A 23436-nucleotide genomic window follows, 5' to 3' on the forward strand; every position below is an offset into this window, starting at 1 on the left:
GACATAGTCTTTCAATCTAGTAGACACTTGTCCCCTTGGCCAACGTCCTCCAGGAAGAGGCAGAGATGGTCAAGTCCCTTGGGGGCTTCTCCAGAGTTCCCTTCCTACTCTTCAGCTCCCAATTCCACCAGCCCAAACCCAGGAGGGGTAGGAGTGGTTGGAACAGCTGTTTGTCCTTCCTGCCTTCCCAGCCCATGGGTGGGCAGGGAAGAAATGGACAGTGGCCTCTTCATCTTTTTCAGCCCCCAGTGGTTGGAGACGTGAAGACAGGAGGATGGCTGTGAGGCTGGGAACCCCTATAGGCTGGGGGGGGGGCTTCTCTCTGAATCTGTCATTCTGAGGACACCGAGGCAGTGGAGTGGGGGGCTCTCTGAGCCTCTGCAACTGGGGATGTCCAGGGTCTGGGAGGCGGTGGGGGGGGGGTGGGTCCTCTGGGACCGTCATTCCCAAACTCCCAGGGACAGGTAAGCAAATGCAACTAAAGGGAGGGTGAAGATGGCAGGTTCTGGGTCGTGTCCCTGCAAGGGGATTCGAAGGGGAAGGGCCTCTGCATTTGGACTTGGGCGCAGGGCAGGTGAGGTGCAAGCTCGCTGGTGCCACCTCGCCTGCTGATGGGGCTATAGGTGGCCCCTTGGTGCTGCTGCAGACCTGGCTCTTTGGGCCTGGTGACGTCCAGTGACCACACACAGGACCCCACTCCAAGTACATGACAACTTTATTGAGCCCTGGCTGGGTGGTGCTTGCCCCTCCATGTCAGTATCTTGCTGTGTCGGCCATGGCCCCCCAGGCCCTACCTGTCAGTTCCCACAACCTGCTCACCTCTAGCATCAGCCCCTCCCAAGGATGGGGCGGGGAGGGGCTTCTCTTGCTAGTGATGGTGGCAGCTGTCTCAGGGGAACGGGGCTAGGGCTGGGCTGGGCTGTGTCACCTCATCTGAGGTGGAAGAGCTGGATGAGGGTGTTAGTCAGGAAGAGAAGGATGCTGCCGCCGCCCAGGCTTCCGAGGGCTGGGGCCCCATTCCTCTGTTTGTTGGTCGTGGTCTGGTTTCCCAAGACTCCAGTTTGTATCTGCAAGAGGAGAAGTGTGGCAAGCTCACAGGGGGTTGAATCTCATGTTTGTTGTTTAGAGACAGTTCCCCCACCCCAAGACTGTAGTTCTCAGTTCCTGCCCCAGTGACCACAACTTCTGCCACAAGGTCCTGTGGAGATGGTTGGCTGCTTCCTGCCTCAACACAGGCAGGGTCAGAGGCGGTCCCTGGTTCACGTCCCACAGAACCTTCCTTTCATGTCCACCAGATCACCAGCTCCTCCAGCATGTAGGAGATAGGGGAGCCTGTGGCCCCAGCCCTTGACCATCCAGGGCCTGAGCCTCCCTGAACCTCAGTTTCTTCATCTTGTGAATGGGGAGAAGAGCCCGTCACAGTCATGGGGGTCACATGAGACAGGGCTGGTGAGAAGGCATCTGGCAAAGTGTAGGTAGGTGGGGAGGCTGTGACTTCTCCCCTGAGGAGGTGGCCAGATGGTGATCAAACTGTTCTCAATGCTTGATCAGGCTGCAACTAAAACTGCCCCTGATGGAGATTAAGCTGTTTTTGATGGTGATCAAGCTGTTCTCGATGCTTGATCAAGCTGTTCTTGATCGAAAACTTGATGGTTCCCATCTCCTATACCGACTAACATGTGAGATGCTGCCAAAGCTGCCTCTTGGAATAACAGCTGATCTCGAGACTCTACCTGTTTCCAGAGTGGGAGATTTCTATCTTCTTAACATTGCCGAACACGCAGGCTCCTCTCCCGGGAGGTTTCCTGCCACCTCCAGAATCGGATCAGGCTCCATTTGAACATTTCCCGGCCCCCTCCCATAGGACCATTTCCCCAGGTTCCCTGTGGGTTGATGCCATCCTCGCTCAGGGCTGTCTTCCCAAGCCTCTTAATCCCCTGTTATTCCACAGCACCCCTTGGGTGCCTCAGTGTGCCTGGCACCCTGTAAGTGCTCCCCAGCCTCGGGTACAGGAGACAGTCCTGCTCAGGGGCGGCCCTCAAACAGTCTGATCCCAACCAGAAGGACCGGAAGGCTGGGAGCCAGGCCCCCTGAGCCCTGGGTTCCCCTGCTGGAGCCTCTGCTCTCATGGAAGAAGGCTGGGTGCCCAGGAGCCTGCATGCCCTCTCCCCCATGCCGGGCAGGTCTGGGGAGTCCTGGGTGATGGTGCCGGGGGCTCTGGGGTGCTGCGCTTACCTGAATCATAATCAGGAGGCTGATGGTGAATAGGAGGAAGAGGAAGCCTTTCATCTCGGGAGTCTCTCAGTGGCCCTCTTTGTAGCAGCTTTTGGAGATGAATGCAGGGCTGTCTGCAGGCCTCTTTTGGTTTGGCTGCCTTTGAACGAGAAGGAGGCAGGGAGGCGGGGTAGAGGGAAAGGAAGGAGGGCCTACCGCGTGGGGTGGGGTGCTACTGCTTTTCTACAGACCTTGGGGTGGAGCGTGCCAGGCCCTAGGTTCTACAGCCCTGGCAGATGATGGGTTCTGGAGAGGGACTGAGGCACATCCTAGGGGATGGGAGGTAGGCATCCACGAGGCATCTGTGGGGCAGTAAATAAAACCCTGGGCTTGGAGTCATGCATAGCGGGGATTGAATCTTGGTTTAATCACCTATCAACTCCGAGACCCTGGGCCAGAAACTGTACCTCTCTGAGCCTTTAACAAAAGAGCTGCCAGAGAATTAAATACAGTATGATTAAAAGGAGATTGGGGCAGGGGATAGGCGCTGAAGGAGAAAAGGCTGGGATAAATTTAGGTTTCAAGATAAGGTTGTAGACTGTTCCACAGGTTCAGAATGAAGGCTTGGGGAGCATGAAAATTTGGGGTGGTGGGGGAGGAGATTTCTGTGAAAACGAAGGAGCACTGTGTTAGGAATCCAGAAACCTAGCTTCTAGGTAAGCCCATTCCCCCTGGGCCTCAGGTTTCTCATTTCAAGTGAGAAGGCTGAAGTGGATTATTTCTGAAGTTTATTGAGACCTAGCATCTTGTGATTTGGATGAAGAAAATAACAGATTGTGTATTTCAATCTCAGATGGATAGGAGGAGGGCTAGTGGAGGGACCAGAAGTTAATAAACTGCTGGGGAAGGGGTTTGGGGTGGGGTGGCTGTGAAGTTCTAGCCAGGGGTAGGGGATGAGGTGAATCACAAAGGTGCCTGGACAGTGCTCCATTCTTTATACAACCTCTCATTTTATTCTCTCAGTGGGGTTCTGCAGTAGGTTTCATAATTATCCCCATTTTCCTGATGAAGAAACCGAGGCTTGGATATTAAGTGACTTGTCCAAGGTAATAAAAGGTGGAGCCAGTTTCACGTGAAATTGAATCCAGGTATGTCTGAAGCTGCAGCCATGTATGTAACCTCTGGGGCTTTCCTAGAAGTCACCAATTAAGTCTTGGTTCCCTGACCCGCTCCCTCCTGGAGGACCCAGGGATTGGCTCTACAGCCCAGCTCCAGCCTCACTTACTCTCCCTTCCGTAGTCTATTATGTGTCTCATTTGCATGCCAGAATGTGAAAAAAAAAAACCCTCTCACTTCCCTTCTATGCTTTTGTGTCTCATGTATCAAGCCTCAGAAAAACCTGAGTGGGCCTTTAGGGCCTCCAGCCCTGGCTAAAAAGAAACAGAAAAGAACTGAAAGTCAAGGCTGGAGAGAGAAAGCCAGGAAGTGGCGAGAGAGGGGTAGGAATCTCGCCCCAGGGAGGTGGGTGAGGAAGGAAGTGGGTGGAGCCCTCAACTACCTGTCACTGCCCACCCCCGTCAGCTCCTTCACCAGAGGCCTTTCCTGACTCTCTGTTCAAGTCTCAGCTGCCTTAGGTGCACCTGTTGGGGTGGGTGATTCTGGGGGTTCATGAGAGTCTGTGAGGCAGAGATACCAGAATGGCACTGGCCCAGGAGACAAGAGGCCCATGTTAAAGTCCAAGATTGCTCTGCTGAAAATTGGCTCCATCATACTGGGCAGGGGCTAAACCCTGGGGCCAGCCAGGATGTCCTTTCTCCATGCTGTGGATTCTTGTGAGGATACTTAAATGCCAAGCTCATATTTGCAAAAATATTCTTACAAACCTGAGAAATTTCTTTTCCACATCCTGGGTCTCTGCTGTCATTTGAGCTTGAGCTGCTAGTGGTGGGGGGATCTGGGTGCTGGAAGGGGTTTTAGGGTCATCAGGACTTGGGGCATGAAGGGATATCTGGAGTCTGTCAGTACCTGAGAGAAGTGGGGCTTCAAACCTTTGCCTCTCCTGCCCTCTGAGCAGTTTCATTCTGTCTTGACACCATCTGGATAGACAGAACCCTGGTCGCAAAGCTTAAAGAGCTTAGAGAGACCCCCATTTTACAGATGGGAAAGTTGAGGGCCCAAGAAGGGCAGGTTAATGGCAGAGCTGGAGATAGAACCTAGTCTATTTCTTGACTTCCCTGTCCTACTGTACACCTTCTCCAAACCTGACTTGATGGGAAATCTCAATCCACACCCCCTACAACTCCTTCAAAGAGAGGGAGTTCCTCAGTGTTCCAAGAGCTCCTTCTGTTGGTCACCACACTAAAGGTTGTGTCTGCTAAGAATATGGTCTAGTAGCTTGACCCAACACCAGGTCCCTCTAGGTCTCGTCACCTCTTTAACTCAGCAGAAAACAGAATATGGGACTTCCCTGGTGGCGCAGTGGTTAAGAATCCACCTGCCCATGCAAGGGACACGGGTTTGAGCCCTGGTCCGGGAAGATCCCACATGCCGCCGAGCAACTAAGCCCATGCGCCACAACTACTGAGCCTGCACTCTAGAGCCCATGAGCCACAACTACTGAACCTGCATGGCACAGCTACTGAAGCCCATTTGCCTAGAGCCCATGCTCGGCAAGAAAGAGAAGCCACCGCAATGAGAAGCCCGCGCACCTCAACGAAGAGTAGCCCCCACTCACTGCAACTAAAGAAAGCCCAACGCAGCCAAAAATAGATAAATAAATGAATAAAACAAAACAAAACAAAAAACCAGAATATGGCAGTTAGGCTAGCTGAATGAATGGGTGAATATAAGGTGATCACTCCCACCTCCAAGCCTTGCATACCTGTATTCATGCAGTCAATAAATGCTTATTATGGGGCAATAGCAGACTAAGTACTGGGGAGTTACCAATGAAGAAAAGAATTAAGGGGAACAAAGAGGTGAGCCCTTTGGGGCTGCTTTTCCCCTAAAAGTATTTGCCACTTCCAGAAGAGACAGCTGAGAAACTGAGCAGAGCTTTCTACAGATTTATGGGGCTGGGGGAGAAAAACTGTAGTTCAAGACCTACTAAGAAATGGGGGCCCTGGTAAACTCCACCACCCTCCACTAGGCTTTGGGTTGGGACCATGAAAGGTTACACCTGAGGAGTAAGAGTAAACAGGAAACAACAGCCCAGCCCGTCATAGAAACTGAAGACAATGTGATCAAAAAACAAAACAAAAAAACCCCCGAAAAAAACAAAAAAACAAGAGGAACAACAGATAATAGAAACAATTACACAGAAGATCCAGATAGTGGAATTATCAACCAAACTTTTAAATAACAATGCTTAGTGTATTCAAAGACATATAAGACAAGACCACAAATTATAAATTATAGAAAAGAACCAAATGGAGGGGCTTCCCTGGTGGTGCAGTGGTTGAGAATCCGCCTACCAATGCAGGGGACACGGGTTCAATCCTTGGTCGGGGAAGATCCCACATGCCACGGAACAACTAAGCCTGTGCGCCACAGCTATTGAGCCTGTGCTCTAGAGCCCGTTAGCCACAACTACTGAAGCCCACACACCTAGACCCCGTGCTCCACAATGAGAGAAGCCACCACAATGAGAAGCCTGTGCACTGCAAGGAAGAGTAGCCCCCGCTCGCTGCAACTAGAGAAAGCCCGCACACAGCAACGAAGACCCAACCCAGCCAAAAATAAATAAAACAAATAAATTTATTTAAAAAAAAAAGAACCAAATGGAAATTCTAGAACTTAAAAATACAATAATAGAAATTAAGAACTCAGCAGATAGTTTTAACATCAGATTAGACACAAATGAAGAGAGAATTAGTGAAGTAGAAAATGATACTAAAATATTACAGCATAATATAGTTGTTAAGTATCTGCTGTGTGCAAGGTACTGCACACACTGGGGCTACAGAAGTGAAAAAAAAGGACATAGTCCCTGTTATTATGGAACTGACATTTGAATGGGGGAAAACATTAAAAATTATGGTAATTTAAGATTTCAGTAAATGCTATGAGGAAGTCAAAAGGGTGGTGTGAGAAAAGAGAAATGGGAGGAGGACATATTGTAGGTTAGTGTTCAGGGAAGACCACTCAAAGGGAATGTTTGTGCAGAACAAGAGGGACCTGGGTGAGCAAAACACCTCAGACCACTCCCCGTCCCAGTTTCACAGTGTTCTTTAATGACTGTTCCCAGGGCCTTGCACAGTCTCACAATGGGCAAGTGCTCAATATGTACTTGAGCTCAGTGACAGAATGGAACACAGCAAGGATGGGGAGAAAGGAAGGGGGTTGCAGCACATATTACAGTATGATCTGCCCTGCAGCTTTCATCCCCACTGAGAGAGGGCTGTGATCCAACAGCGCCACAGAACATTCCAAGGGAAACCTTCATCCGTTTGTTCATTCATCCATCCGTCCATCCATTCATTTCAGACAATTTATTGACACCTACTGTGTATCAGGTAAGATGAATGAGTAAAGATCCCTTCCCTTGAGGAGTTCATAGTCCAAGAAGGAGACACATACAGAAAAAAATCACAAAAAGGAATAAGGAATGCTATAATGGCAGCAGGCCTACTAGAATGTACAGTGTGATTCTACTTGGGGGGAGTGGGGGTATTCATGGAGGAGGGGACATTTGAACTAGTTCTTGAAGGATGGAGGGGGATTTTCCCAGGGGGGAAAGGCAAAGGAGGATGTTCCCATTGGAAGGAGAGGCCTCAACATAGGAGAGAGCATGATAGTTTCTGGAACATTGAGAAGGACACATAATATGAAGGTCTTAAATGTCAACAGGATAAAGGGAGGGCTTGACCCAAGGCGCCTGTGATGTGGGTGGAGAAGAGGGGGAAGGTGGGAGAGATAGCCAGGTTTTTATTCTGAAGGAATGCTTGGACTGAGAGGACCTCTTTCTCCGTTATTATTTACCTCTCCCTCCTGAGCTGCTAGGAGTTGATAAACTCTTTAGCCCCAAAGGGGTCATAACTGATAAGGGTTTTTCAGGAAATGACCCAGAAGCAAAGTGGACTCTATTCTCAAGAACAGAGGCCTCCGGAACCCTCTAACCCTCTAACCCTGTAACCGTCTACTTCCTCATCCCACAGGTGGGGAGCAGACCCAGAAAGAGCCTCCCTCCTCTCATTCCAGGGCCTTTGCACCATTGTCAGGCAATGAGCATCCACCCCAGGATGGAATCAAGAAGAGGCCAAGTGTCCCCCACCCCAGAAGTCCAGAGGGAGTCCTGGGTGAGCTTGGAAGCTGGACAAATTTTCCTCCAATGTCCTTCTAACACTTAAATCTTTTTTTTTTTGGCTGCACTGGGCAGCACGCGGGATCTTAGTTCCCTGACCAGGGATCAAACCCGTGCCCCCTGTAGTAGAAGTGCAAAGTCTTAACCACTGGACGGCCAGGGAAGTCCCTAGCACTCAAATTTTATGTAAGCCTGGAGACCTTGGAAAGATTTCCAGAACCATCTAAGATGGGAGATAGAAAAATATAAGTCAGAAAAATAACTATTAGGCAAGCTTAGACTCTTGTTTCATTTTCATAACTTTGTTTTTGGAAAACATCTTTTTAAAAACAATAATATGACAACGTTATGAGAAATTTAATTTGCACGATAACCCTACAAGGTGGGTTCTATTAGTATCTCTATTTTCCAGATATGGAAACTGAGGCTCAGTGGAGTAGCTGGAGCAGAAACAGCCAGCTAGTAAGTGACAGAGCCCAGCCCCGTAGACTTGTTAAGTATTGGTGGCCCATAATATTTCCTCAATAAAGGATGGCCATCACTATTTTCCAAGTTTCTATGATGAAAATGTATACTTTTATAATAAGGCCCTGACTTCTCCCAATAAATGTTTTTTCAAAAATAATAAACTGGGACTTCCCTGGTAGTGCAGTGGTTAAGAATCTGCCTGCCAATGCAGGGGACACAGGTTCGATCCCTGGTCCGGGAAGATCCCACATGCCGTGGAGCAACTAAGCCCGTGCGCCCCAACTATTGAGCCCACGTGCTGCAACTAACGAAGCCCGCATGCTCTGGGACCCATGTGCCGCAACTACTGAGCCTGCGTGCTGCAACTGCCGAAGCCCGGGCGCCTAGAGCCCGTGCTCCACAGCAAGAGAAGCCACTGCAATGAGAAGCCCACGCACCGCAACGAAGAGTAGCCCCCATTCGCCTCAACTAGAGAAAGCCCGTGCTCAGCAATGAAGACCCAACGCAGCCAAAAATATATATATATATATAATAATAATAATAAACTGCACGCCAGGTTAAAGGGCTCCCACTTCCCTCACAGGAACGAGATATTTGCTGAATGTCTGCCTACTGCAGAATCTCAGGCCATGCTTCCGGCCCTGGGTAGGAGGGAGGTATGTTGTAAACTCTGATGCTTGGGGAAATGCCAGTTCACTCCCCAGTCTTGCTGACGTGGGAGGCAGCGGGCACACCAGGACCCATGAGGCCAGAGCCCCCTGCCTCCCATTGCTGTTGGTCCTTGCTTACCTTTAAGAGCAGAAGGAACATGAGCAAGGTGACAGTAAAAGGTTGCTAGTCCCCTGACTATGGCTCCAACCCCCCAAAACACTTGGCCCCAGCATGACCTCGAACTTTCTCATCTCATATATCTCAAGCCTCTGAGAACTTTCTGGGAGCAGCTTAGTGGCAAGAGAGCTCTCCCACCTCCACTTTCCAGTCACACTTTCCACCTGAACCCTTCCCTTGGCCATGGACCTGTACCACCTGCACCTTGGCTTACATGTGCCTGCCTGTTTTACTAAAGTGGGAGCTTCTGGAAAGAGCACAGATTCTGGAGGCAGACAGTTCTGGGTTTGAACTTTTCTGCTTTCTACCTGCATAGTCTTGAGCAAGTCACTTTACTTCCCTGAGCTTCAGTTTTCTCATCTGTAAAGCTCATAATTTTGGCATCTGGCGCTTGCAAGACACTCATTAATTGGTAGCTTCCTTCAGTCTTCAATTGGTGTGTAAAGAATGCCTCAAGGAGGCTGCCCTCCCCTAAATGCAGTAGATGAGAAAGTCAAATGGAAAATATTAGTAAGTGCAGTTTGAGACACGCAGAGAAAGGGCTTTGGTGGTTAAGCCAAGGCATAAGGAAGTGGGTGCCAGAAATCATAGACACCCAGATCATCACAGCTGGAAGACTGAGATAATGATAATGCTAGTTAAAAGCAGGAAATGTTTTGAAAACTTATTCTGTATGGGTATTGTGACATGCATTATCTCATTTAATTCTCATGGCAACTCTGTGGGGGTGGGTATTATCCCCATTTTACAGAAGAAGATATTAAGGTGAGTAACTTGCCCAAGGACACACAAGTCAGGATCCACGACTCCAGAGGCCTAAGTCCATGCTCTTAACTAAACTATCTCTAGTTGCTTTAATCCAACACCTTATTTTTTCATGTGAGACTCGGGAGGGGAAGTGTTTCACCCAAAATCACACAAAGTGTCTTATCCAAAGGCAGGGGGAGTCTCACCCAAATTTTTACACAAGGAAACAGAATATGAGCGTCCCTTCAGGGCGCCGTTTGGTCAAGAAGTTAGCAGAGAAATTCAGATTTAAGAAACATTTATTAAGTACTTGCATCATTTCCATTCATGCTTAAAAGAACTGCTCCCTTAGTACTGTACTGATCAGATGAAAAAACAGGCTCAGAGGGATAAATGTAATTTCTCCCAAAATCAATCTAGCAAAACAGTGGCATTGTCGGGATTACACATTCAGGTCCAGAGGCTTCCAGCAGCTTCGTGAATCTAATCCCAGGTTCTCCGCTTTCTGTGCCTTGGGGCGACATGAATAGACCCTCCCTTTCCCCAGACCCAGAGTCCGCTCAGAGCGGTGGATTCTGGGACTTGCAGTATCCAGCGATGAGTTTAGACTCCGTGGGCCAATAGAATTCGAGCACAGACGGCTGTACCCGCCTCCGCTGCCTGCTGGTTGCTCAGGGACACCCCTCGAATTAGCCAATGAGAAGCGCACGGGTCCTGGTCGCCTGGGAAACCGTGTGACAACAAGATGGCGGCGCCGCGGGCGGCTCTGCAGCCCTGCGTGGTGAGTCACGGCCCCAGACCTTTCTGCCCATGGAGCCCCACACACAGTCTGGGGCCCTCACCCCGAGAGCCTCGAGGACACTCGAGGCCCGCGGCCCGGCTCTCCCAGCAGAGCCCCCCGCTCCCTGGGAGCAGATTCGGGACCCCGCCTACCATGGCTCCGCGTGGAGGCGGGGGGGCGGCGACGCGGCTCCTAGGGCGGGACTGGTGGTAGAATTCACGTGGTGAGCGCTTCCAGCTGGGGATTTAGGGGTTGAAGGCGTACAGCCTGCTGGTCCCTGTCGGCGCTGGAGAGCACTGGGACCTGTTGGGGGATAAATTTGACTCCCAAAGATGTAGAGGCATAAGACAGAGCTTTCCTCTCAAAGCTTGAGTCTGAAGGGGCAGACAGCCTAACCTTTAGCCGCCTCCGGCTTGAGGGGGAAGACACAGTCCTCCCAGGAAGACCCCAAAGTGAAGGGCGTAGACCAGGGTCTCCGGTCTGAGGGAGGAGACACAGCCCTGCACTCAGGAGTCCTCAGGCTGATAGGAAGATACAATCGTCATCCTCACGGGTCTCCTATAATCCATGGGAAAATGGATCTGGAGACAGTGTGTTGGATTGGCCTGGAGTGAGACTGGAACCGGGGAAGTCAGTTTGGAGCCATTATGACAGCCCCAAAGAAGGGCAGTGAGAGTCCCACTAGGATGGCCAACAGTGGTCATGGAGAGGGGGAGCTATGTGTGAGAGACTTGCAGAGTTTAACCTGCAGGATTTGGTAACTGATGGGATTAAGAGGGAAAGAAGGAGGGAAAATTGTTGTGTTTGGATGATGGGGTCCCATTAAGAAGGGGGAAGTGGGAGGAGCTTATTTTGAGGGAAGATGTTGGTTTTGGTTTGGAGACCAGGTCCTTTTCTTTCCTATGATAGCTTTATTGAGATATAATTCACATACTGTATACTTCACCCCTTTAAAATGTAAATTTCAATTGTTTTTAGTATATTCATAGAGTTGTGCAGCCCTCACCACAATCAGTTTTAGAACATTTTCATCAGCCCAAAAGGAAACCCTGTACCCTTTAGCAGTCCACCCCCACCCTCCCCATCTCCCTTTAACACCTCCTACCCTAGGCAACCACTAACCTACTTTGTCTCTATGGATTTGCCCATTCTGGACATTTCATATAAATGGAATCATAATAATTGGTGGTCTTTTGTGACTGACTTCTTTCCCTTGGCATAATGTTTTCAAGGTCCATTCACATTGTAGCATGTATTTCATTCCTTTTTTGTTGCCAAATAATATTCCATTGTAAGGGTATACCACATTTGTTTATCCATCCCCTGGTTGATGAACATTTGGGTTGTTTCCATTTTTTGGCTGTTATGAGTAATGCTGCTTATGAATAGATATACAAATTTTTGTGTGGATGTAAGTTTTCATTTCTCTTGGGTATATACCTAGGTATGGAGGCCGTAAGATAACTCTGTTTAACCTTTAGAGGAACTGCTAGACTGTTTTCTACAGCAGCTGCACCATTTTACATTCCAACAAAGGTTCCAGTTTCCCCTCATCCTTGCCAATGCTTTTTAATTTCTGTCTTTTTGACCAGTTTCTTTTGAGGGGTCATTATGGTGATGAGAATTTGGAGAAAGGAGGGATAATCAGGTCTGGTGGGAGTTCATGCAGGGTAGTTTTCACTACTAAAGGCACAGTGCCTGGGGCTTTTTAGTGTGATGAAAATGTTCCAAGACTGATTGTGATGGTGGTTTCATAACTCTGAATTTATGAATATACTAAGAACCAATGAATTGTATACTTTAAAAGAGTTAAGTGTGTAAATTATACTTCAATAAAGCTGTTTTTTTTTTTTTAAAAAAAGGTCACATGCTATTTGATTCCATTTATATAACATTCTTGAAGTAAGAAAATTATAGAGATGGGAAACAGAGTAGTGGTTGCCAGGGGTTGGGGATAGTGGTGAGGAGGAGGATGAGTGTGATGCTAAAGGAGTAGCACAAGGGAGATCTTTGTGGTGATGGAATAGTTCTGTACATATTGTTTTTTAATATAAATTTATTTATTTATTTTTGGCTGCGTTGGGTCTTCGTTGCTGCGCACAGGCTTCCTCTAGTTGCGGTGAGCGGGGGCTACTCTTCGTTGCAGTGCGTGGGCTTCTTATTGCGGTGGCTTCTCTTTGTTGCGGAGCACGGGCTCTAGGCGCGCAGGCTTCAGTAGTTGCGGCACGTGGGCTCAGTAGTTGTGGCTCACGGGCTCTAGAGCACAGGCTCAGTAGTTGTGGCGCATGGGCTTAGTTGCTCCACAGCATGTGGGCTCTTCCCGGACCAGGGCTTGAACCTGTGTCCCTTGCATTAGCAGGCAGATTGTTAACCACTGCACCACCAGGGAAGTCCTCTGTACATATATTGATTGCAGTGGTGGTTACACAGAATCTATACAGGGGATGAAATGGCATAGAATGACACACAAATTATACAATGTCAATTTCCTGATTTTGATACTGTGTACAACAGTCATGTAAAATGTGACTATTGGGGAAAACTGTGAAGGATACACAAGACCTCTCTACTATTGTCCTAATTTCCTGTGAATCTATAATAATTTTAAAGTAAAAAGTTAAAATATAACTAAAGAACAAATAAAAGCAAAAAAAAAAAAAAGAAAAGGAGTTAGCCAGACAAGGGAAGGGTGTGGGTAGGAGTAGGGAGACCATTTCCGGGGAGCGGGTTCCAGGTCTGAGGAGCCATGTGTGCAAAGAAAGCCCTGGTGCATTTCAGGGCCGACAGTTCAGCGTGGCTCAAGTGGAGGGTGCGATGCGGGGGGACTGTGGGTGATGATGGGTGAGGTCCAGAGACACAGGCAGGGACCAGATCATCCATGTTAAGGAATTTTGAATTTTTTTTCTGTGGGTGAGAAGGAGCCACTGGGAGTACTGAGCAGGGAAGTGACATGTCAGCTTTGGGTTTAAGAAGATTTCCCTGGCAGTGTGTGGAGACTGGTGAAGGGAGCCACAGGGGCCGTCACACTTGGCCACACATACCCTGAGGATGACCGGACAAGACGGCAGGAACCGGGCAGGCTGGGGGCAGGTTTGGGAGGCTGGATGCTGGATGATGGGGATCAGGAAACTCTGGGCCTTGTCCTTGGAGGGCACCTCTGAGAAAGGGGCAGGGCATGAGTCCCAAACTCCAGAATAAAGACCAAGGGAGCTGCCTCCTGGTGATGCAGGTCCCCTTGGCTGGGCAGATTCAGGGGCTGGTGGAGGCCAGTGCCACACGTTTCCAAAGTGGAACGAAAGATTTGATTCAGGCCCTGATGGAGGTCGTTTGATTCTTCGATTTCTAGATATTAGCCACGTGATATTTAATTCACTGAATAGAGTAGTGACCGTTAATTGCATCCCTGATGATCATTCATCTTTCCAGAAGGAAGAGGAAGGGAAATCAACATTTATGAGGACCTTCTATGTGCCAATAACAGCAGCAGCCACAATTCACATTTTTAAGTAATTCCTTTGAGCGTGGCTCTGGGCTAGGTGCTTTATGTGTGTTACCCCTACCTGGCTGGCACTATTACCATCCCCACTTTACGCTAAAGGAAACTGAGGCACAGGCTATACTGGAATGGCAGAACCTATCCAGAGTCTGGGCTCTTGACCTCCCTGCCATGCAGGGTGTCTTGGTAGAATCCTGCCTTGGGGTTGCCCCTCTCTGGCTCTGAGAAGTTGGAGGTGGCACCTGGTTCTGGTAGAAGGGGAAGGGACACCTGGGCGTGATGACCAGCTCCTTGGTAGATAGACAAAAGCCCCAGGCCTGCTGGGTAGTCTTGTGCCAGGGCTTGAAGTCCGGGGAAGTCCCAGTCTTCCGGCCCACCTCTGCACCCCATCCCACCCCCATCGCCCTTTCCCAAGCACTGCTAGGCCAGAGACCTCCAAGAGCAGAGCAGAGAGCTGGATATCCAGCGGAGCAGGTGGACGTCAAGCATAGGGATCCTGAGGCCAGGCTGCCTCCAGAAACTTCTGCAGAGGCAGTGGGAAGAAGTGAGGGGTGCCGCCCCCTGGACAGTGCTCCCTCCTGGGGAAAGTCGCCAGGGCAGAGGAAGTTTCAGGCCGCTCCCTGGTCCTGAGTGACTGTCCCCAAGGGCTGACTTCTTTCTTCTCAGGGAGTTCCTGACAGCTAGAGACTAGGAGTAGAATTATGAGCTCACCTTTGGCCTCCCTTGGCAAGACCCGGCGAGTGCCTCTGCATTCGGAGCCTGTGAATCCGGGGTGAGGAGCCGGCCTCGTGGGATCTTTGTGTCCATGCCCCTGCCTCCTCCCGGCCCCTCCCATGGACTAGGAGATTGACTCCTAGTGTCCTGGGGAAAACGATAAGAAGTTATGTATCTCTCTCCGACCACCTTATCTTTCTCGAACCTTCTTCTGGAGGCTCTCCATGTGTCTAAGCACACACTGGGCTGTGCCATTTAGTGAGGTGTGGGCTGTGAGGTGGCTCAGCAGCCATCTGTTTATTCATTGCTCATGAATTAGTTTTCAAACACTGATGGCCCACCTGTTCCAGGCCCGGCCACATGCTGGGCTCTCAGTGAAGAGAATCCTGTTTGTCCATCTATCAGTTTCATCTTTTCAAAGCATTTTTTACCTCTCTCCTTGCTCTTCTGAACCCCACTTTGAGTCATTTGCATCATGGCCAAGGAAGTCCAGAGAGGTTAAGTGACAGGCCTGGAGTCCTGCAGCCATTTCAGAGCAGAGCTGGGGCTGGGCTCCTGGGCTTGGGGACTCTTGTAATCTTCTCTCCAAGGCTCTGCCCTTCAGCTCTTCCCCATCCTTCTTTGTTGGGAGGAGTCGGACACCCTGAAGCCTGCCCCTTGGCTCACCCCTGGGCCGGGATGGGATTTGGGGGTGGATGTCCTCAGGAGACACCTTCTTTAGGATTGATGGGGGACCTGGTGCCAGAGCCTCCCCCAATGGCAATCCAGGGGGTCCTAACTTGTCTGTCTTCCTTCTCCTTCCTGCCCCATTCCCAGGAGGCGAGGGATAAAAATTTACGGAAATGGTAAGTGTGGGCTCTGCCCTCGTGTCCTCCTCATGTCCTTGCAGTTGGGCGGATGGAGAGAAGGAGCATGATGAACTCCCGTCAGCCAGAGCGGCTGGCCAACTGCAGGGCTATCTGCAGCTCTCGGATTTGGACACCCCACACCCTTAGTGGAGATGTCGTCACTAACATTTGAACCCCTCCACTCACTGTGGGGTTGGCCGTGAGGGGGCAGACCCCAGCCCTCCTTCTCCGACAGCCACCTGCGGCCCGTTACAGCCTTTTCTCCCTGAAGCCCAGTCCTCATGTTGCTGCCCTGCCTCCTGCAGGCTCAGACCTTTGCATCCCAGCCCCCCTTTAGCCCCCAGCGTGGTGCTGGCATTGGCCACCCAGGTCCCCCCAGGGAGCCAGGTTGGGAGAAGTCCAAGAAGAGGCCTGTCCTGGTTGGATCCTTGCTCTCCAGCCTCCCAAGTTTTCTATCCTCATATGCTGGGGGGACAGAGAACAGGCTGCTTCATCTTGACCAGGGCCCAGGGCCCCCGTTTCTCCTGGGCTTCAGCCCCAGAGCAGTGACCTGGGCATCCCTGTCTGCAGAAGATGAGGTGGACGTGCTGAAGGACGCGCACGGCTCAGAAGAAAGGATCTCTGTTCCTTCCTGCTATGGTGGCATTGGTGCCCCTGTGAGTAGGCAAGGTGAGTGCAGAGGCCCGAAGGGGTCTGTGTCCCTGGCAGCAGGAGAGGCCCCGGGGAAAGGGAGGCCCTGAGAGGCATGGCACCTTCTCCCACCTGCTGGGTCAGAGGCAGCTGCTTCTACTCCTGGCTGACTGTGGCCCTGGGCCTGCACCCCAGACCTGTTCAGAGCCTGGCTTGGCATAAAGCCACACACAGGTCCGGCCGTTAGCTCAGGAGGTCTGGCAAAGCCCCAGGGCGGGCTGTGGCTGGCACCTCTGGAGTACACCTGGCTGGAATCCCCATCAAGAGTGATGTCAGTGGCTCTAGGATTCAGGGTCCAAGAGGAATGAAGGGCCTGGGGGTGAAGTTCAGCCTCCGGGCATCTGCTTCCTGCTTCCGCAGGGCTCTGGACAAGGCCCAAGTCCCCTAGACAGTCCCCCTAGCCTAACCCACACCATCTGCAAAGGGCTGTGGCAACACTGCAATAGTGGAGGTGCCCAAAGTAGGCTGGGGCTCATTGGGGCGGCTTCCCAGAGGAGGTAGGACTGAGCAGTCCTGGGCACGGGAGATGTGTGGGCCGGCAGGGTGAGCTGTGGGGAGCACTGGGCAGGGGCAGGGTCTGAGCTGGGAGTCTGGGGGAGCTGGGGATGAGGTTAGAGTTTCCCACTAGCTGTGATATCTTGGGTGAGCAGCTTCCTGTCTCTCTGTCTCCGTTTCCTCCTGTGTGAAGTGGGAATGGGAGGAGGTGATCCTCCACCAAATGCCCCCTCCGCTGTACAGATCGGGAGGGGGTTGAGGTGGAAAAGGAGACCGGAAGAGCCCGGCCCCACAGCCATTCGGTCACAAAGCCAGGGTCTCCATCACCCCAGGGGGGACGCTTTCAACAGCAACCACGGCAACTGGCTGTTCCCCAGGTCTCTCTGCCTCTCCCCCGCCACCACCCCTCAGCCCACTCTCAGCCAGGGGCTGCCCCTGCCAAGCTCACAGTCAAGGACTTGCCTGTCCTGTCTCACTTCTCTGCAGGGAAACATTCCACACGGTTCCCTGCTCCCTCTTCTCAGAACACCCCGGGCTCTTGGCCTCCATAACACAGCCTCCCTGCCGTCCTCCTGCCCCCTAGGCTCTGCCCTCTCGGCTCCCTGCCAGCTCCAGCTTTTCCATGTGACGTTCCTCCTGCCTGGGGTCTCCTCTCTCTCTCCGCTCCGCCTCAGACACGTGCTGTCGTCCATGTGCTGACAGTTCCCAAATGTCTATATATCAGTTAAGAAGCTTTTGACTAAAGTCAACGAAAACCCTGATTCAACCAAGGAACATCAGGGGGCTTTATTATCCCACATACCAAGAAGTCCTAGGGAGACAGCTCAAAGACCTTGTCAGAAGCTCAGGTTTCTCCACCTTTCCACTGAACCATCCTTGGGCCTGTCAGCTCCACATGGTCGCGTGGTTACAGCTACATTTCCGGCTTCACACAGAGAGAGAGAACATCCAGGGGAAGAAGGGGGCCTGTTTCTTTCCATGTCTCTCTCTTGTTTTCTTTCACAAATGTTTTAACTTGAAAATTTGTCAGCAAACAGAAAAGTTGAAGTAATGGTACAGCAAACACCCATACGTCCTCAGCCTAGATTCAACAGTTAGTGACATCTTGCCGTATTTGCTTTCTATCCATATACACATATGTTATGAACACAAGTGTATTTTTTGGATGAGCCATTTAGAAATCAGTTGCAGATATCATGACACTTCAGCTCTAAATACTTCCCTTTGCATCTTCTAGGAGTAAGGAAGTATGTAACCACGATGCCGTGATCACACCTAAGAATATGAACAATTCAGTAACTCTCTCTAACATCCCAGTGTTCCAAAATATCTCTCATAGCTTTCCCCGCCCCCCCAGATTTAGGTTCTAATTGAGGGTCATGCACTGCATTTGATTGTTATCCTTGTTTAGAGCAGATTCCCTGCCTATTTTAAAAAATGACACTTTTTGAAGAGTCCAGGCTACTTGTCCCGCAGGATGTCCCCTGTAGTGATCTGTCCGGTGGTGTTTAACTTGCTCCTCTATCCACCGTATTTCCTGTGAATTAGGGGTGAGATTAGAGGTGTGAATCAACTGAGAGTGAACTTTTTTTTTTTTTAATATTTATTGGAGTATAGTTGCTTCAAGGGTGAACTTTTTGACAGTGTTTCAAGGTGAGGTAACCCGTATGTTGTACCACTCCCTCGTATATACATCTTCAGTGCATTACAGAATCTCTGTGCCTCAGTTTCCCAAAACAGTTCATTTCCTCAGAAAAGCTGACATATGAAAAGTGTGTAGAACTGTCCCCATTATCTCAGTGGCAGCTGTTGTTACCACCCTTATTTCCGCTGCTGGGGAGCCCCCTCCCTCTCCCCCTCCCCTGGACCCCCATACCTCAGCCTCAGCTCAAGGCCCGGGCTCTAGGACTTTGTCTGGTTGGCAGTCCCTGTGTACCACGACTCGGAGTTGATGGCCGCCATGGCGAGGAAAGTGCGGGATCTGGAGCGGCAGGTGAAGGCCCAGGCGGATGAGATGCTTTCCAAGGTGGGGCCCCAGTGGGGAGAGGGCCAGGGTCTGGTCTGAGGGATGGAAGGGCCTGGGCTGGGGAGGCCAGTGAGGCTACTATTGCAATAGGCCATGGTGGATGGGTTCTAGAACCATCTCCCTGACCAAACCGCCCAACTCGAGGGCCAGGTCTGGCCTGGGACTGACCTGGGTCCCTGTGACCTGAGCAGAGAGACTAGGGGTCTTCTCCACATCTGAACAAGGCCTGTAGACCTCAGATTGGGTGGCAGCAGTGGCTGCTGAGTGCTGGGCACTTGGGGGTGCCCACCCCCTGCCCCCACCTCAGTGGGACCACAAGGGCCATCTGAGCACCGGAGCAGCGCCAGAGCGGGGCAGGGGCTTTAAGCCGGGTCTTCCCATCTGGAAGGGGCTCCCTTGGGCTCTGGGAACCACCAGGTCTGCTCCCTTCCTGCCTCGTTGCTGCAGGATCGGAAGATACGGGCCTTGGAGGAGCTGGTGGAGACCCTCCAAGAGCACCAGGGTAAGAGGCCCTCTCTGTGGGCTGGTCAGCCCCCCTTTGTACCCCCTGGGCCGGCGACCTCTGGGTATCAGGGCTGCAAGAGCATCAAGCTGAGTCCCGTGGTGGGGTCTGGGCAGTGGAGCCCAGAGGGGAGCTGTGACATCCAGGGCGGTGCCCTTCTGTGTGGGACTGAGTCCCCCGAGCGCAGGCCTAGCCCAGCCCTGAGCACAGGGCCTGCCATCCAAAGCCTGGAGGAAAGGCAGCCCCCTCAGGAGCCTCACTCAGGTGGGGTGGCGGCCTCCCGAGAGTCAGGGTGTCCCCTCTCAAGGTCAGGGCGAGAGGCCAAGAGGTGCTTCTCCGGGGATCCCTCGAGTTCTCGTGGAGCAGCTTCTCCAGATGACCCTCAGGCCAAAGCTCTTGTCATGGCCGGAAGTGGCCTGGCAGCCTCCGTGCGGGGGGCACTGGAACCCCTCCCCATCTTTTCCTGAAGGCACGGTGACCCTGCAGCGGCAGAAGGAGCTGGAGACCATGTGCGCGCAACTGCAGCGGCAGGTCGGGGAGATGGAGGTGAGGGAGGTGCCGGCCCCAGGCTGTCTGCCCCCAGGGACTGGGTCAGAGCCCACCTCTCTGGGGTCCCCTCACCGCACATCCCAAACAGGGGCCCGGGGCACCCCCCACCCCGTTTCAGGCTTGGGTTAGCCCCTCCCCCTTCCTCAGTGTCGTCTTGAACTACTCTCCCCTCCAGCTACGGGGACCTGCCTCTGCTTCTTTGACCACAAAAAGCTCTTTCCCACCTCAGGACCTTGGTCCGTGTTGTTCCTTCCACCTGAAATTGCTTTTTCTACCTTCCCCTGGCGAGTTTTCACTGATCCTCAGTCTCAAGTCAAGGTGGGAGCCCTTTCCCAGGGGACCCCCTTCACCTCTGACCAGGGCAGGTTCTCCATCCTGGGCTTTCTTATACCACATCTCTCTTCCTCTGGGGACCGTGGACTCCACGAGGGAATGAGGGAGGGACCACTTTTCTCCTGTTCGTTGCTGCGCGCCCAGGACCTGGCAGGGGCCTGGTCATGCGTGTTTACTGCATTGGTCATGGCCATTCCCTGCCTCTGGACGTGGCATCTCACTCTCCCAGTGTCACCTTTCTTGCCCTCGTTCACACAGCAAGGCTTGAACTGGAGGGACCCCAAGCTCAAGGGAGGGTCCTAGACATGCATACATCCTCAGGGTCCCCCACTGCCTCACCGGCCCCACCAGAAGCTCCTCCTGGGGTCTAACCTCTCCCTCTCCACACAGAGTTGGTTTCCAAAGCCCCAACCTAATTTAAGACCACAGACGCAAACCCCCAAGCAGCAGCTGCAGCTGAGGGCCCTTCCCACCCAGGCCTGTTCATACCCGGGGCTGTGGGTAAACAGCTGCTCCCTGAGCGGCCTGCCAGGACTGCCGGCAGCCCGTGGGGCTTCTCTGAGCAGCTGCCACAGGAGTGAGGGCTGCCCCCTCAGGGCAGAGGGCATTGGGGCTCCCACATTCACGTTGTTCACACATTTATTGCTTCATTAATTTAGCAAACTCAGACAAAATATCTCCTGTGCGCCCGGCACCCTGCCGGGCACTGGGATGCAGACAGGGTCCCTGCCCTCATGGCACTGACAGTCTAGAGGGGACAGACACATAAACAAGTACACAGGAAGAGACACAAGTACGGAGTATGGTGAAATATTTAAAAGGGTAACACATTAGAGACTAGCTGGGACATGGACCACTCCCTGCCTTGGGAGGTGGGAGCAGGGAGGCATGACTGTTTGGGCCAAGTTCATTTTGAGATGCCTGTTGGACATTTAAGTGTAGATGGCTAGAAATTTGAAACTGAAAAGGAAGAACATATGTTGCAAGAGATGAAGGCAGAAGTGTGCCCGCTGGGTTAGGCAGCGGGCAGGTTGCTGATGGCTGCTCGTAAGCAGTTGCAGTGAGTTGTGGAGATGGAGGCCGGGCTGGAGTGGGTTGAGGGAAGGAGTGGAGATGAGGAAGCAGCAACAGGAAGCACAGACAACTCAGAAGTTTTCCTGTGGCAAAGGCGCTGGGAGGCCAGCCCTAGAGAGGCCACATGTGGGACATGTGGGTGGACATGTCCTCTCAGACCTGCAGAGCAGGTGTCCCTTCCTCTCCTCCCACTCGGGCCAGACCCACGTGGCTCCCTGCCGCCATAATGGCTGACTTAAGTGAGTTCCTACTTGTGCCAGGCCCTGTGCTAAGGACATGACGTGAATTACCTTAGTGAGTGCTCACAAGCTGCATTTTACAAGGAGAAGCCTGAGGCTCTGGGAGGTGAGGTGGCTTCCCAAGGCCACAGCCAGGAAGTGGCCAAGACCCCCGGGCCCATTGCCTCTATCCAGTCGGCTGGGAGCTGAGGCCTGAGGCTGGGGGCTGGGCTGATGCCACCTTTTCTCCTGGAAGGGGCTGAGCTGACAGCGCCCCCGACATCTCCCTCTTCTCTCCCCACAGCGGTTCCTCGGTGACTACGGCCTGCAGTGGGTGGGCGAGCCCATGGCTGAGGAGGACTCAGAGGATGGCGAGAGGGACTGGATGACAGCCAAGAAGTTCTGGAAGCCAGGTAGAGTCGGGGTCCACCCCGGCCCCTCCTGCAAAGGGAATTCCCCTACAGCTCCCGATGGCCCACAGCTGTCCAGAGGCCAGCTCATTCTTACCCCTCCTCCCAGCACAAGGTGCCCCAAGGCCTCCCACACCTTGCCACTGACACAGGGGCAGGAGGGAAAGGCGTCAGCCTCCATCCCTCATCACCTAACCCTAGACTCTGCTTGCTCATCTTTCTAAGGCTCCAGGGACCCAGGGATACAAAACGTAACAAGACCTCATTTGTCTCAGGCACCATAATTTACAAAATGTCACCCATTCAAAAGCTGTGGCCTTTAGAAGCAATCCCCCTGCTTTGGAAGCTGCCCCTCAGTCCAAGGGCTCAGCCCCCTCTGTGGACTCCCTTTCCAGGTTCATTTGTAGCAAACTATTGAAATCTACCTGCACCTCTGGGCCCTCTACCACGTTTTATTTTTAACTCAACTGCTAATATCCCAGGGGATGCACTCCAGAGATTTGGGGCCATAGAACTGGCTACTTCCTTTTTATATATATATATATATATATATATATATTTTTTTTTTTTTTTGGCTGTATTGGGTCTTCGTTGCTGCGCGTGGGCTTTCTCTACTTGTGTTGCGGCGAGCGGGGACTACTCTTCGATGCTGTGCGTGGGCTTCTGATTGTGGTGGCTTCTCTTGTTGTGGAGCACAGGCTCTGTGGCGGGCGGGCTTCAGTAGCTGTGGCTCGTGGGCTCAGTAGTTGTGGCTCGCAGATTCAAGAGCTCAGGCTCAGTAGTTGTGGCACATGGGCTTAGTTGCTCCGCGGCACATGGGATCTTCCCAGACCAGGGATCGAACCCAGGGATCGAACCCGTGTTCTCTGCATTGGCAGGCAGATTCTTTTTTTTTTTTTTTTTTAAAGATTTATTTATTGATTGATTGATTGATTGCTATGTTGGGCCTTCGTTTCTGTGCTAGGGCTTTCTCTAGTTGTGGCAAGCGGGGGACACTCTTCATCGCGGTGCGCGGGCCTCTCACTATCGTGGCCTCTCTTGTTGCGGAGCACAGGCTCCAGACGCGCAGGCTCAGTAGTTGTGGCTCACGGGCCTAGTTGCTCCGCGGCATGTGGGATCTTCCCAGAACAGGGCTCGAACCCGTGTCCCCTGCATTAGCAGGCAGATTCTCAACCACTACGCCGCCAGGGAAGCCCCGGCAGGCAGATTCTTAACCACTGCGCCACCAGGGAAGTCCCAGAACTGGCCACTTCTGAAAGCTGGGTCCATTCTCTTCAAAGAATGGAGGTCGTTGCCTGGAAGGTAGTTCTCCAGGCTCTGTTGGTCACACCTGGGTCCTCATCTCCACCGCCTAGCCCAGGTGTGACTTGAGTACTCGAGTTCCGTTCTCTGAGCCTCCAGTTCCTCATCAGTAGATGGGGGTGTATTCTTTCCCATGGAGTTACTAGGAGTCAGTGGGTTGGACGCAGGACCTAGCACTGACCTCGCATGTCATCAGCCCCACAAGTGGGAGCTCTCATTGTTTTCCACGGTCAGAAGGCAGTAGCAGTCTCACGGGAACATGAGCTTGGCTCCCGGGGGACTGTTTGGAAGACAACTGTACTTTCTTAATTTCATAAGTTTCCTGCTGGGTAAAAACCCAGACTGAAAACATGAGAGTCCCACCTGCTGCACTTTGGCTAGATCCCCCTAAATCTCAGGGGAAAACCCCCTCACCCTTGTTTCAAAAGCATCACTTCCC

The 23436-nt window shown here is 52.0% G+C and overlaps 2 protein-coding genes across 4 annotated transcripts in view; one reads left to right on the forward strand and one right to left on the reverse strand.

The window, feature by feature from the left end:
* Positions 1-697: 697 nt before the first annotated feature.
* On the reverse strand, positions 698-2404 carry CD52 (CD52 molecule). Its single transcript, XM_082469221.1, has 2 exons — positions 2236-2404; positions 698-1067 (listed from the first exon to the last, which is right to left on the reverse strand). The coding sequence occupies exons 1-2, from the start codon at positions 2287-2289 to the stop codon at positions 930-932; spliced, it is 192 nt and encodes a 63-aa protein (XP_082325347.1). The 5' UTR covers positions 2290-2404; the 3' UTR covers positions 698-929.
* A 100-nt stretch (positions 2405-2504) lies between these two features.
* The window catches only part of UBXN11 (UBX domain protein 11), a 30369-nt gene continuing 9437 nt past the window's right edge, over positions 2505-23436 (forward strand). The window contains exons 1-9 of one of the 3 annotated variants that reach the window (XM_082469175.1): positions 2505-6728; positions 7371-10340; positions 14503-14608; positions 15367-15395; positions 15969-16067; positions 18509-18609; positions 19057-19111; positions 19581-19657; positions 21590-21698. In XM_082469175.1, the coding sequence (XP_082325301.1) occupies positions 14538-14608; positions 15367-15395; positions 15969-16067; positions 18509-18609; positions 19057-19111; positions 19581-19657; positions 21590-21698 (541 nt within the window). In that variant the 5' untranslated portion in view covers positions 2505-6728; positions 7371-10340; positions 14503-14537. Of the gene's footprint in view, positions 10341-14502; positions 14609-15366; positions 15396-15968; positions 16068-18508; positions 18610-19056; positions 19112-19580; positions 19658-21589; positions 21699-23436 lie in introns of all 3 variants that reach the window. The other 2 variants (XM_082469176.1, XM_082469177.1) reach the window with 2 other exon arrangements.

The sequence above is a fragment of the Balaenoptera physalus genome (assembly GCF_965194825.1).
Source record: "Balaenoptera physalus genome assembly, chromosome: 1".
Taxonomy (NCBI): Eukaryota; Metazoa; Chordata; class Mammalia; order Artiodactyla; family Balaenopteridae; genus Balaenoptera; species Balaenoptera physalus.

Bases quoted from the DNA above. Each gene is read 5' to 3' on its own strand.
- CD52 (XM_082469221.1), bottom strand. From the start codon at position 2,289: ATGAAAGGCTTCCTCTTCCTCCTATTCACCATCAGCCTCCTGATTATG. The intron at 1,068-2,235 runs GTAAGCGCAGCA...CTCCTCTTGCAG, and splicing joins GCCTCCTGATTATGATTCAG to ATACAAACTGGAGTCTTGGG.